The 14,078-nt window shown below is 40.6% G+C and overlaps 1 protein-coding gene across 1 annotated transcript in view; it reads right to left on the reverse strand.

Annotated features, from left to right (window-relative positions):
• Positions 1-14,078, reverse strand: part of OBSCN (obscurin, cytoskeletal calmodulin and titin-interacting RhoGEF) — a 4,979,884-nt gene that overhangs the window by 120,132 nt on the left and 4,845,674 nt on the right. Inside the window, exon 85 of the mRNA XM_044066040.1 lies at positions 919-1,035. Within this exon, the coding sequence (XP_043921975.1) occupies positions 919-1,035 (117 nt within the window). The remainder of the gene's footprint in view (positions 1-918; positions 1,036-14,078) is intronic.

Below are 14,078 nucleotides of genomic sequence, written 5' to 3' on the forward strand. Positions count from 1 at the left end.
GTGTAAAATTTCACTGCTGGGTCTTATGGAAGCAGTCATGGTGCACATAAATTCAGCAAGTACAAGAAGGTGGAAGTTATTAGTGTGTGTGTGTGTGTGTATGTGTGTGTGTGTGTGTGTGTGTGCGTGCACGTGTGCGCGTGCTCGTGTGTGTGTGTGTCTATAGTATGAAACTTCATGTCTTAAATGTTGTGTACTATGATGCATAGTGTGAAAATGTGTCTTAACTTATGATTCTAATTTTTTGTGAGTTACTACCCAGGCTAAGACTGAAATTGGTCATTTGTCATCAGTCTTCTACCCTGGTTAAAGCCAAGTAAATAAAAATAATAAAAATAAAAGACAACACAAAGCTTTACATGTATTTTAAGAAGTTAAACTGTAAAGTGTGAAGCTTGGAAATGAAAATAAATGAGGGGAAGGACACTAGCATAATAAGGCACACTGCTCATTAGAGAAGACTTCATTAAGTCTCCTAGATTCTACTGGTGCTGCTCTGTGTAAATTGTGTAGGTCACAAAAATGTGTGCATTTGTATCTACATTATCCTTATCTTTCCATCATCTTTATCTTTCTTCTGAACATATACAATGTTGCTGAACCATTTAAAGATGCTGCCAATATCTTAAATGATATGGCTCAGTGTAGATGTGTGGGCAGCTTCAAACATAGTGAAACAGTCAAGAAGGTAAGCTACATGGTTTATTCAAGGGAAAGGTTGTAACTCCTTCTATAAGATCAACTGGATTGAATAGATTATACAAACTGAAATACAATTTTTTACATATCCATTTTAGTCTACCCCTAACATCAAGCCATCAAGATATATGTAGAACACCTGATTTCCCCTGGAAAACACAGCATTGTGCCCCTCAACCTTCTCAAACAAAAGAAGAAATAAAAAAAAAATCTCCTTACCTTAAGTAAGCTCTGGTACCTCGTGATCCTTTGAATAGGTTTCTCCAGATAATGTTGCAGGGGAGGAACTGGAGGCTGAGAGGGGTCAAGGAGGGCCAGTGTGTCCTCAGAATATTTCTGAAAAATAGAAACACAGCAAACATTTTAAAACAAATGTTGAGTTTTCTAAACTCACAATAAAACTAACCTGTCTGATGTATAAATATTATACAGTTGGACCTCGCCTTAGTGGCATAGACAAATAAAGTCCTTACTACAACCCAGCTAACAAGAGTTTGAGAAAAAGCTCAGAGGCTGAAGGTACCAGATGGGGGAGGGTGGAAGTGAGTGGTTAAAGGCAGCTCATGCATAATGGCAGGAAGGCATGCAGCAATGATTAGGAAAGTGGGAATGGCACTACCGAGCCAGTTTTTGAAGCCATTACAGAGCATGCTACTGAGAACATGTATAGTAGGCTCTCTCCGTGCAGTGAATGTCTATGTCAGCCACCTGCGGCTGGGTTTTGAGCCTAATTGGAAATGCCCTGAAAACCTACAGCTGAGACACAGGTGAGGGCAAAAAAAAAAACAAAACAAAAAAAAAACTTATAGCCCCTCTAGTTATCCGTCACCCTTGTGCTTGGTCTCCCCATGAACAAGTGATCAAATGGACTGATGGCTGGTAGGCACAGAGGGGGAAGCACACAGAAAAAAATATATAATTTTGATTTTTAATATTTCTTAAGGTTGTTAGGTCATCATTAATTACATTTTAGAACAAATATAACTATGTGGACACTAAAGGATGAGATGCAACTTATTCTCTGTGACAAAGAACTAAAGTCTGCTGATAATTTATACTTTCTACTATTTTTATTACCCTGAAGCCTAGGCAGGTTCCTTTCACTACCCATGTACTTCATGTTCTTTCAATGCTGTGTCTTAAAACTAATACTCCAAGAACCCAGACTAAGACATGCCCTTTTAAGTGATGCACTGGGAAGCACCTGCATTACACAATCTGTGAAGCACTTTTGGTGAATGGTATACAGGATGCAATCTCCATCTAATTCTAAGCTACAGAATCAATGTGCTGCAGAAGGGGTGTGTAGTACTTCTTATTCTACGGAGTATAACACTCTTACCATTTACTGTGTATCTGTGTCCACGTCAACTTTCACTTGGATTACTGCTGTCACAATCATTTTATAACATCATAACTTCACCATTACAAATCTACTGACTTAATACAGAAGAGGAATTAACGCAGAGGCTAAGTACAGAGAACGGATTAACATGAACACTCTTTGTACAATAAGATTTGAGTCACCCTATTAAGATTTCTGTCAGTGGTACAAGCTCCAGTCTGAACCACTAAGATTAAAACTGACTGCTGATTCTGCTTTTTCCAACTAATATTACTAGACAGAAGCAACACATACAGATGCCAAGGCAATAATTTCAAAAAGTCATGGGTCAGCATTGTGGCTCACCATGCTTATAATGGAGCACTGCACTTTGTTATTCATTTCACAATACTACCAAACTTTGTTGCTAGTGACTTTGCTGTGGTTCAAACAGAAGATATCAAAGGATGGTACAGCTTTACAAGTATCCAGTTTGGAAAGTTGCAAAACAATTGATCTTTGGCTGTTTTTTCTATTTCTTTCTTTCAATATCATTCATTTTTTCACCTTGTCATTGCTGGTTTAGATTTTTTTCAGGACTTTTTACTCAGAGCTTATTACAAATATGGCATCCATCATTATGTGCAAGCATACTACTGTCATACTAATTTCATTTTGGAAGGATCTTCTATTAGACATTTCAACAAAGATTAGCCTTCTGTTATACTTCTCGTTCACTTCCACTATTCATAAGAGAAGGCCATGTCACAGTCATAACTAAGATGAGGCAAAAAGGGCTGCTGCCCTGGAAACTGTCATTGGGAGCAATTGGAAAACTGCCAGTGGGGCGCAAACACAGTTCTGGGTTTAACTTAAGAAGCCAAGAGTGATATTGCAGCTTTGTTTGTGAGTAGCTGTAGCAAGAAGCTTCAAATTCGGAAGACCTTTTATTGTCCTCAACTTTGGATTGAGGGGTTACCTGATGACCTAGTTATAGCTCTGCTCAGTGTCATCAGATCATCATTTTTGGTCCACTCTAAAGATCCCAAACCTACCAAGTGTAAGTGCACCGAAAAAACATCCCAGACTTCCAGGCAGCATTGACTGTGGCTAGACCTTGATCACAACTCTACCAGCTGTGTCATCTACTTTATATTGAATGCAGCAACCTAGTACTCAAGGAAGCTACTCTTAAAACAATCAGCTACCCTGTTCATAAGTTCATAGGTGTGTACTAGGCTAATGGCCCTGGAGCCTTTACAAGCCTAGCCCATAGAAGTGCCCTGGCATCATTCTGCCCGATGTTAGTTCACAGTACCTCTATCAAGTAGAGCCACTGGAGTGATCCACAGGGTGAACTTTCTATTACCCATCCACTCATCAAGATTTCTCTTGAAGAGGGACAGCGAGATGCTCTGCTTGACATGTATGGGAAGTGTATTCCAAAGCATGGGCAGTCTCTGGGTGAGGAACCTGCCCCTTCAGCATGTTCTTTTGATTGTGGTAATGAGGTTGAGGTCTCTAGAGCGTGTGGTGCGGGGGGATTGGGATTTCTTTAGATGTAGCATTTCTAACAGAGCTGGGTTGGACATGGCTTTGTAAGTCAATCAGAGATTGCCTCTAATTAGGCGATATGAGACACAGAATAGCTGGAGTTTTGAATCTGTCTGTGTAGGGCATCTGTTTAATGCCTAGGATCCTCTTCGTGAGGTACTTCTGTAGCCTCTCCAGCTGTTGCAGGTGTCTCTTGAGGTACATGTCAAATGGGGCATTACACTCAATGATTGCTCTAATGAGAGAAGAGTAGAGACAGAGATGATGACCTCTTTCTTCCTGGATGCAAAACCCTTGGTAATGAGATGTGCCATATAGAAGGACTTTCTGACCACAGTGGCAATATGGTGGTCCAAAGAGAGGTTGCTGTCAACCTGCATCTCCAGATCTCTTATAACGCCTTCAGTGTTCAGTGGGCTCCCATCAATGTGGTAATTAGTGGGAACTGAGTTTTTACCAAAGGGGATGACGACACATTTTTTTTGGCATTAAGCTTAAGGCCATGTTTTCGACACCAGTCATTGGTCTCAGTGAGGCCTTTCTGTGGGATGCCTGTATCACTTGGGGAGTTAATGGCTCTCAGCTTGCAGTTGTCTGTGAACTTGGTCAGCCAGAGTCCCTTTGTGTTGGCCTGGACTTCTGAGAAGTAGAAGCCGAACAGGAGAGGTCCCAGGACCGATCCCTGTAGGATTCTGCTCGTGACTGTTCATAAAATACATTATGGATGGTGTTACCAAGCATATTCTAATAGCAAGTCTGGAAGCCTAACAAAACTTTGGTGGCAGGAAATATTTTTACTAGTATATGCTCAATTTACAAAGCCCGCACTGATTGAATATCTAATCAGTATGCAAGGTTTGTAATAGTGATGAGTTTTATTATATAATTCATCATAGGTATATGAATGATATACAAGCCCCACTACTGAGTATTCCATGAGCCAACTAGAAAAAAGTCAGAATGCACAGACATGATGCGTGGCCACACAGCACTATCTTTCAAGATGCCATTATTTATTTATTTATTATTTTACACTTGTTTACCAGGAAAGTGGTTAAAGATAAGTACAAAGAAAAACAAACAAACAAGTAGAAAAAAACAGGTCTACTTCACCCTGTCAAAGGCCGACAATATCGAAGCTGATATTGTCGGCACCAAAATGTCAAAAGCAAAAGTTACCGTGCATGTAAACGGAAATCTCCGTAAGGGGAGATTTCTGTTTACTGCAATGTAGTGTGATCTCAGAGTTGGTATATTTAAGTAGCGAGGGGGGGTGTAGGGGGCGCTTGCCCCCCTGCATAGAGCAATTTGTGTTGTGTTTGGGTGTTTTTTTTTTTTTTGTGTGTGTTCGATGTTCGGGGGTTTCAACATTTTCGTGTCGTTTATTACGCTGTCGACAGTTTGAGTTTTCGACAGCATAATATAAATGCGAAAAAACTATGCTATGCTTCTTCCCTGGGTGGGGATATCACAGGATTTACCCATGGTCAACATGGTTTGATCATAAGAGTGAAATCCAAGTGATCAAACAAAAGTAATCATGGTAAGTCCTATGAAACTCACATCCAGAGTGGATTAATGCTATTATACAATATTATTTAAGAAAGAAATTGCTTACTTTCTTAGATAATTTCATTGCATGCTAGTACTTTAGTGTTCTTTTGTCTTCTACACTCTGTGTTGATTTGCTGTGCATGTGTATGGCACCTACATCTCTACACATGCACAGTACATCAGTGCACTTCAAGACAGGCAATGGAGAAGACAGCATCTCCACAGCGGTTTCTTGATGATTCTCTCTCTCTCTTTTTTTTTTCTTCAGGCTGTCCTTATGCTAATTTATACATAAACATACACATGTACAGGCTAATAACTGTGACTGCATTTCAAAGGATAGCACTGAAGAGTACAAGAATATAATCTATGATTTTATATAATTTACATGGAAGCTCCTTTCTCTGACCCTGCATCCTAATGCTTTATGATGCCATCTCACCAAAGATTCAAATCACCAGTTGGCGATATTTTTGATGAAAGTCTTAATATCTGGCAATATTGACTGACACAAGTCCACACTAGTTTAGCAGAAAAATCAAAGATTTTATGAGGGGGCAGGGAAAAAAATATGAGGAAAATTAGGGACATTTTGAAAAACTCTGGACAGTTGAAAGGTATGGTTAATGACAGTACAACTGACTGTAGTAATGATCACCATTCCTCTCAACTGGTACTCTTTTACAGAACTTCCGTAATGTTTCCTTATAATTTGTCCTGTCCCTCATAAAATACATTATGAATGGTGTTACCAAGCATATTCTAATAGAATGTCTGTCAGCTTAACAATACTTTGGTGGCAGGATGTATTTTTACAAGTACATGCTCGATTTACAAAGCCTGCACTGACTGGATATCTAATCAGTATGCAAGGTTTGTAATATTGATGAGTTTTATTATATAATTCATCATAAGTATGTGAATGACATACAAGCCCCACTACTGAGTATTCCATTGTCCAACTAGAAAAAAGGCAGGATGCACAGACATGCCTCATGTCCACACAGTACTATCTATTCAAGGGCTCATTATTTATTTATTTATTTGTTTATTACTTTACACTTGTTTACCAGGAAGGTCCAACTGGGCCAATGGCCTGTTTTCAGTGGAGGCCCAGGGAGATAAGCTGCACAGTTATACAGAGAATACATACATATGGATAGAATGTAATGCAACAAATAGTAACAATAAAAAAAATCATTTTGTCATAGAATAACAGTATGCTAGGTGTGAGAAAAATACAGATCCATATTGGCCAGCTAAACAAAAAAGTTCACAGATTTAGTACACTACATTTCAAGGCTGTAAAATATAAACAAAAAAAATATGAAAGATACATATATTTAACATTAATACAACAAAATACACATAGAAATGGTATAGATTAAATGCAATCTAAAATTGATGATGACTGGTATGTGGTGGTACTAAAGGATAATATAAGGAGACTGAAAAGTAAAATAGAAAGGAGAGAAGATTGTACAGGGAGCTGCACAGCTAATCAAATGTGTATTAGGCAATGGAGAGTGCCAGTATTCCAAGGACATGATTGCGCAAGAGAAAAAAGGTGTAACAATAACTGGATAAAAAGTGCTGGGCTGCTCTAAGGAAGGAACAGTGCTATAATAGCATGTGAGACCAGCATGATGCACGTTACAGGTCACGGACTGAGGCATGGCTTACAAAAGTATGCTCACACATGTATGGCATGTAATATCAATCCAGCACAAGAATGGCAGCATACTGGCTAACAGATGCATTAATATGGGTACCACAGCAAAGTGGCAGTCTTGTTTATCATACAAATAAGGAGGAAATGGGGTAGATAGAAAAGAAGGAAATGGGAGAACAGCAAACAGAGGGAAACACAGAAGGGTAAATATAAGGTATGAGAGGTGGAGTGGGGGGCAGACGCTTTTCTAAGGGTTACAAAAGAAGGCTAGGTCAGAAAAGTAGTGGGAATGGCTGTGGATGGGATAAAGGGAGAAGGGCAGGCAGCAGGAGCAGACAAACAAACCCAGAAAACAGACAAAGACAGTCAGTGACAGCAGAGGGACACTTTACATACAGAGGGTGGACAAATGGTGATGGTGAGGGTTGGACAACAAATAAGGAATGGAGAATGATGCATAAAGGAGGGGAAAACAGCATGACATGGAAAGAGTGAGGTCCTGGCATGGATGTATGCCAGTCCAGCCCACAGGGCAATTGATCTATGCATCACTCACCTGGGTGGCTGATATTATGAGTGACCTGCCCTCCTGGCAGCCTGATTGACAGGGTCTGCTAGTTGTGCATCTCCACCAGTAGCACAAGAAGGCACTGCAGATCACCAAGATGGACATCCAGTTGAAGGCACATCACTGCAGTCACTAGACTCCACAATTGATGTTAGGAAAACATTGCAGACTCCTCCACTCCACTTTCTAGATAGGAACCCCTCCCCCACCAAAAATTAAACATGGAAGGCACCAGTGATGCCTGCAAATAACCCCCAGCAGAGACAGGTGGAATGCTAGCCACTGGTGACCCACTATCAAAGGCATTGGCTGGCAACCATGTCTTGCCTCTTCCTTTTTCGCAAAAGGACTTGTAGGATGACAGAATGGGGAAAAGTTATCACACACTTATGCAAACACAGTCTCAATTGTAGAATGGACTGGCACATGCACCATACAAACACCTCCACCAGGGCTTTTGTTCGGCTGGGTTTAGTGAAAACCCCCTTTTCAGCAGAGGCCTGGGGAGAAAAGCTCAAACATAATTACAAACCTTTTGTGCTTTCAGTAATACATATGAACAGACATTACATAATACACATTAACAATTACACATTCATTTGTTAATTAGACTACATCCACATGAAATAAAGAAAACTATTACAGTATAAATATACTTATGCCTTAGTAGGTGTTCAACATTGAGCATCTGAAGATGTGTATTAGTGGGCTTCTCAGATAACAGAACATGTGATTAGTGCTTAGAAATTCAAAGAAATGTGTAAGAGAGAATTAACTAGGTAGAGCACAAAATGTTAATACTGTAGTTAACAGGTAGGGTATAAAGCAGGTTCATGGATTATATATATGTGGTTATCATAAGGTTATATTAGAAGTACAGAGATGGCGGTGAACAGTGTCACAAAACTATGCATATGGCTGGGAGATCCTATTAAACCATTTAGATAATGATGAAGACTGGTTGCGGGGCATAGGACTATGAAAGAAGAGAAACAGTTTGACAATATGCCAAGATGAAGATTTCAGTGGCATTTATCCTGGAGATATACAACAGCAGATCAACTCATTTGATAGGTGAAGTTTTAGTTGTGTTTTAAATGATTTTGCATTCTGAATGGATTTCAGTGGTATTGGGATGTGGTTACATAGTTTAGGTGAGCTATTTGAATATAGAGAGTCACCTGCAGTATTAGATGATTTGGTTATAGTGATTATTATCTATTAGGGAAGCAGTGTTGTACTAACTTCTTAAGAGCTGGGCAATTTTTCTGCCTTATAGAGAAGTCAGTGTATTGTAATTAGTTCGAAAAGAGCTAGGTGATGTGGTAGATCAAACCAGTTTAATCTCTGAAGGCTAGGCAGTGGTATATTCTAGTGCTATTGATTACTGCAAACTTGGCTCTTTAGTTATAACATTGCTTTGCTTAGACAATTCTGAGTTGAGGATGGTGGCAGCATAGGAGAAAGATGACAGCAAGAAAGTAGAGACTATATATCTTATGGCTATATCAGTGAGGTAGGTTTTACTATAGATAATATACCTAGTTTTTATTTAATTTTTTAACCGCATGTGAAACATGATGGTCAAAATTCAACTGATCATCTATAATGACACCCAATAATTTTGTGTGGTTTCCTTGTTCTATTATGGTGTTGCTGGCAGAGGTGATAGTGAATACTGTTGTTTGTATAGAGATGTGTTTTGGGGTAAAGAGCAGTAATTTAGTTTTTTTTTTTTTTTTTGGTACAGTAGTAGTTGTGAATTATTTAGCTGTGTTTCAAAAGATAAGAAAGATCATTGTGTAAGCTATTGGAAAAAGATTTGGCAGAGCAGATAAGGATTGAGTCCACGTATTGAACTAGGGCAGCATTTTTATAGTAGTGTAGAGGTCATTAATGAATATATTGAAAAGCATGGGGCCTAGTACAGATCCTTGCTGGGAGAGCAATAGTTACAGGGAAGAATCTAGAGAAATAATTTTTTCCATTTCACCGCTTGTGGTCTGCTTGACAGGTAGCTATGGAACCACTGTAGTGTAGAGCTGGTGACCTCTACAGATGACAGTTTATTCAAGAGTTTCTGGTGGGAGACAGTATAAAAAGCTATTGATAAGAAAAGGTAGACGTTGGAGGCATTTCTATGGGTGTTTACAGTATTAACATACTCCATTGCTTCATAGTTTTTTTTACTAGGTTTATGGCCAGTGAGACAACTGAGAAGTTCAGCTACATCATCCAGTATTGATGGAAGATTATTAATGCACCGCCCATTAGGCAGAATTTCCGCAGGTCAAAATTTACGATCATCCATCCAGTCATCTAGACTGATTTTAAAGGTTGCAAATGTACTCTGTTTTACACATAAGGGCAGCCTATGAAGGATTAGGTACCTGTCACATCACTTGATAATGCTGATATGGTAGTACAGGTTAAGGTCTACAGAGCAGGTGTTTGTTTGCTTTACCGTTAGTTTTGTTTACGTAAAGGAATTCAATGTCTATTCATCCATAGCATGGAAGGCTAAGAAGAGATCATGCCTGCCTCGGGTTTCTATATAACATTGAGTAGAGGAACTAGGTTTTAATCTCTCAGGATAGCTGATGCTGAGAACAGAGATGTTTTTGGTGATGAAATGTTGAGGTCTCCAGTTTGTTTAGATGCTTAGCAAGGCACATGCCAAAGGGGACACCATATTCAATGATGGGCCTAATAAGGGAAAAATAAAGTAATACTATAACTTCTTTGGTCCTAAAAGATATATCACAAAGGATAAGCTGTGTAAAGTAGAAGGATTTTCTAACCACCATAGATACACAGTGGTAAAGTAGAGTCTATTGCCAGCAAAGGTACCCAAGTCCCTAATGACTGTTAGACTTGTGGAACATTATCTAAATTTACCAAAAGAAATTACACTGAATTTCTTGGCATTGTGAGTCAGACCATAATTAACACATCAGATATGCATCTGGTCTTGCCCTTTGCAGAGAATTTGAGCATCAGAATGGTAACCGACAATTGCCACAGTTTGCAAATTTGGTTACCCATAGTCCACTTACACCAGCTTTCATGCCACAGAAGTATATACCAAAGAGGAGGGGATCCAGGACACAGCCCTATGAGATACCACAGGGGATACTTTTCTGTCTAGAGCAAACACCCCTGACCTAAGCAGTATGGGTTCTGTCAGATAGCCAGTTACCTATCCAGCTAACTACATGTGGGTCAGTGTTGAGTTTGGACAGTTTTTCAATAACCCCAGCATGCGGTAATCGAAAGCTTTGGCATAGTCCAGGAAGGCACTGTTGACTGTTTGCTCCTTATCACTGGCTTCAGTAACCTCGTCAAAAAATAAATAAATCAACCAGGTTGCAATCATGCTCTGTCTTTTATAAATCCAAAAAGATATTGATGAATTAACATAAGGTCACCTATATTGTTGTTTAATAGTACAGCTATAATACATTCCATTAATAGGTCTGTAATTCTAAGGATCAGTAGAGAGGCTATCATTATTTAAGAACATCACTACAGCTTTTCTCCACATATCAGGAAGGTACATGGGACTCATAGTGTCTCAGCAGGCATCAAAAATTGCTAAGACCCATGGAACCAGAATTTTTAATTTTGGAATATGCCAAAAGTACATTGTCCAAAGTTATTCCAGAAGGGAGGGTGATAGTAATGGGGGGGGTGACAGATGGGAGGGTAAGAGGTGTGAAGTTGGAAGAGAATTTGCCTGGAAGAATATAGTACAGTTGTGTACACTTACCATAAATGTAGATGTTTGAGTGTATTCACTGTTGCAGTCATTACATTTGGGTTATCTGCTTGCAGGTAGCCCTCAGTCGGCCTAATTAACAAAGTCTTGGGTCCTGCGTCAGTTGCTGTCACAGGTTCATAGGTTCATAGGTTAGTACTAGGCTATTGGCCCTAGGGCCTATACAAGCCTAGCCATAACAATTCCCTGGATATTTCTTCCCACACTATTTACTTCCCTGGACCCCTGTCTAGCAGGGCAACTGACGTGATCCCTGGGGTGAATTTCCTTTCTCCCATCCAGTTATCAAGGTTCCTTTTGAAAAGAGTCAAAGAGGTGCTCTGCTTGACATGTATGGGCAGTCTATTCCAGAGTCTGGGGAGTCTCTGGGTCAGGAACCTGTCCCTTCTTCCATGACGTTCGGTTGTCAAGAGTATAAAACATGCAGCCGACGCCATTACATCAGTTTTTTTTTTTGCACCAGATGTCAGATGCCCCCCCTAATGGGAAGCAATTAAATATAAAAGTACAATGATATACCTCCAACAAAAAAGCAAATACACCAAAAAGCTTTTAAGCATAGTAAAGGAAAGTAGAGGTATAACCAAAAGACGTAAGGGGGCTGGAGGGAGGAAAACCAGGACTGCAACAGTGAATACACTCGAACATCTACATTTATGGTAAGTGTACACAGCTATACTATGTTCTTCATGTTTCACTGTTGCAGTCATTACATTTGGGTAGATTCCCAAAGCTATGGTTGGGAGGAGGAATTTAAATAGCATTAGGACCAGCTATAAGGCCCTGCAAGACTGCAGTGGCAAAGCCAGCTCTGGATTTTAGATAAAATTGGCAAATGATAATGCTTAGTGAAAGTATGTACAGAACTTCAGGAAGCAGCTTCTAGGATGTCCCTGGTAGGGACACCGCTGAGAAAGGCTGTAGAGATAGATGCAGCCCTGGTGGAGTGAGGTCTGATCCCCTGGGGGATGGGTTTTCCATGGTGCTTATAGCAGAAATGAATGCAACGGCCTATCCATTTAGAAATGGTTTGCTTTGAAATAGCCTTCCCCTCTGCCCCTGCAGCAAATGCCCACCAGCAGTTGTTCAGATTTCCTTTGAGGCTTAGTCCTGTCCAAGTAGAATCTAAGTTGTCTGTGAACATCTAAGAAATGCAGTATCCATTCCCCTTTGTTCTGTGGATTGGGAAAGAAGGTTGGCAAATGAATGGACTGATTAAGAGCCACACTGGATACCACCTTGGGCATGAAGGATGGATTGGTTCTGAGGGACACCCTGTCTTCATGAAAGATGATGAAGGGCTCCACTGCCATAAAGGCTTGTAATTCAGATACCCTTCTAGCTGAAGTGATTGCTAAAAGAAAGCTGTTTTCCAAGAAAGAAAATTTAAGTCCGCAGTAGCAGCTGGCTCGTACGGAGGTAACAAAGTTAAGGTCCCAGGCAGGGGTTGGAGCTCTCCTGGGTGGTCTCAAATTTTTGGCCCCTCTGAGGAACTGCTTGATCAGTGGATGAGTGAAGAGGGGAGGTTTTGTGTTATAATGAGCTGAAATGGCTGAGGCATGAAAAGACAGGCCCTTGTAAAGGATCTCAGTTATGTATTGTAAAATCTGAGGTAAATTGGGCGCTGCTGTGCTCATCCCTTGAGACTGGTTCCAGGCACATAATATTTTCCATTTTTCAGGGTAAGATTTTCTAGTACTAGGCCTCCTTGCCTCTAAAATGATATCCATCACAAGTTTAGGTAATTAGCCAGGGTGCAAGGTTCAGGGTTAGAAGCTGAGGGTGCAGAATCTGGTTCTCCTGTTGGGACAACAGGGAAGGAGTCTGAGGCAGGTGCCATAGGGATAACCATGACACACTGCACAGGAGGGGGTACCAGTGTTGGCTTGGCCAGTTTGGAGCAATCAAAATCATCCTTGGTTTGTCCTGTTTGATTTTTAGTAGTACTTTGGAGTGCAGAGACAGAGGGGGGGGGGGGCATAGACTGATAGGTTTTTCCAGCTGAAGGCCAGAGCATCCACTTTCCAGGTTTGTTTCTGGGGAGTCCTTGTGCAAAATTTGTCCAACTGGTAGTTCTGGGGAGAGGCAAATAGGTCTATATCTGGGCTCCCCCATTTGCTTGTCAACATGTTGAAAATCCTTGGTTCCAGTTTCCACTCGTGTGGGTCCATGAGGTTTCTGCCTAGTCCGTCTGCCAGTGTATTTAATTTTCCTGGCAGGAATTGAGCTTGTAGGTGCACTTGGTAGCTCAAGGCTGTGTTCCACAATGCCATGGCTAGTCTACAGAGGGGGTAAGAATGTGTACCCCCTGCTTGTTTATGTACCACATAACAGTGGTGTTGTCCGTCTTTACCATTAGTTGTCCTGGAAGAATGTGGTCCTTGAAGGCTGTCAGAGCATTCTGTGCAGCTAACATTTCTTTTTGATTGATATGCAGGTGCATTTGACTTGGGTTCCATTTGCCCTGAATGCACTTCCCTGCCAGGTGAGCCTCCCATGCATAGTCTTGATGCATCCATTGTTAGGGTTTGGGCGGCAGGGGGTGGTGTGAAAGGTAGTCCCTTGTTTTGGTGGCAGGCCTCTGCCCACCAAAGGAACTCTAGGTGTAGGCAAAGTAGGATAGGAATCACTACTTCTAGATCCTGGGAATGTTGACATCATAATCTTTTTAGATACCACTGTAGTTTTCTCATATGCAGTTTTACATATGGAATTAGAAGAATGCAGGAGGCCATGAACCCCAAGGCTTGCAGTATTTGTCTTGCAGATAGCAGGGCTTTTGTGGCCACTTGTTTGAAGTAGGTTGTCAAATGAATTTGTTTCTCTGGTGTGAGGTAAGCCATCTTTGAAGTTGTATTCAAGCTTGCTCCCAGGAATATAATTTGTTGACAAGGTACCAGATGATATTTCTTTTCTTTTACAGTATACC

This window comes from Protopterus annectens, chromosome 3.part0, assembly GCF_019279795.1.
Source record: "Protopterus annectens isolate FY-2018-M chromosome 3.part0, PAN1.0, whole genome shotgun sequence".
Lineage (NCBI taxonomy): Eukaryota > Metazoa > Chordata > Ceratodontiformes > Protopteridae > Protopterus > Protopterus annectens.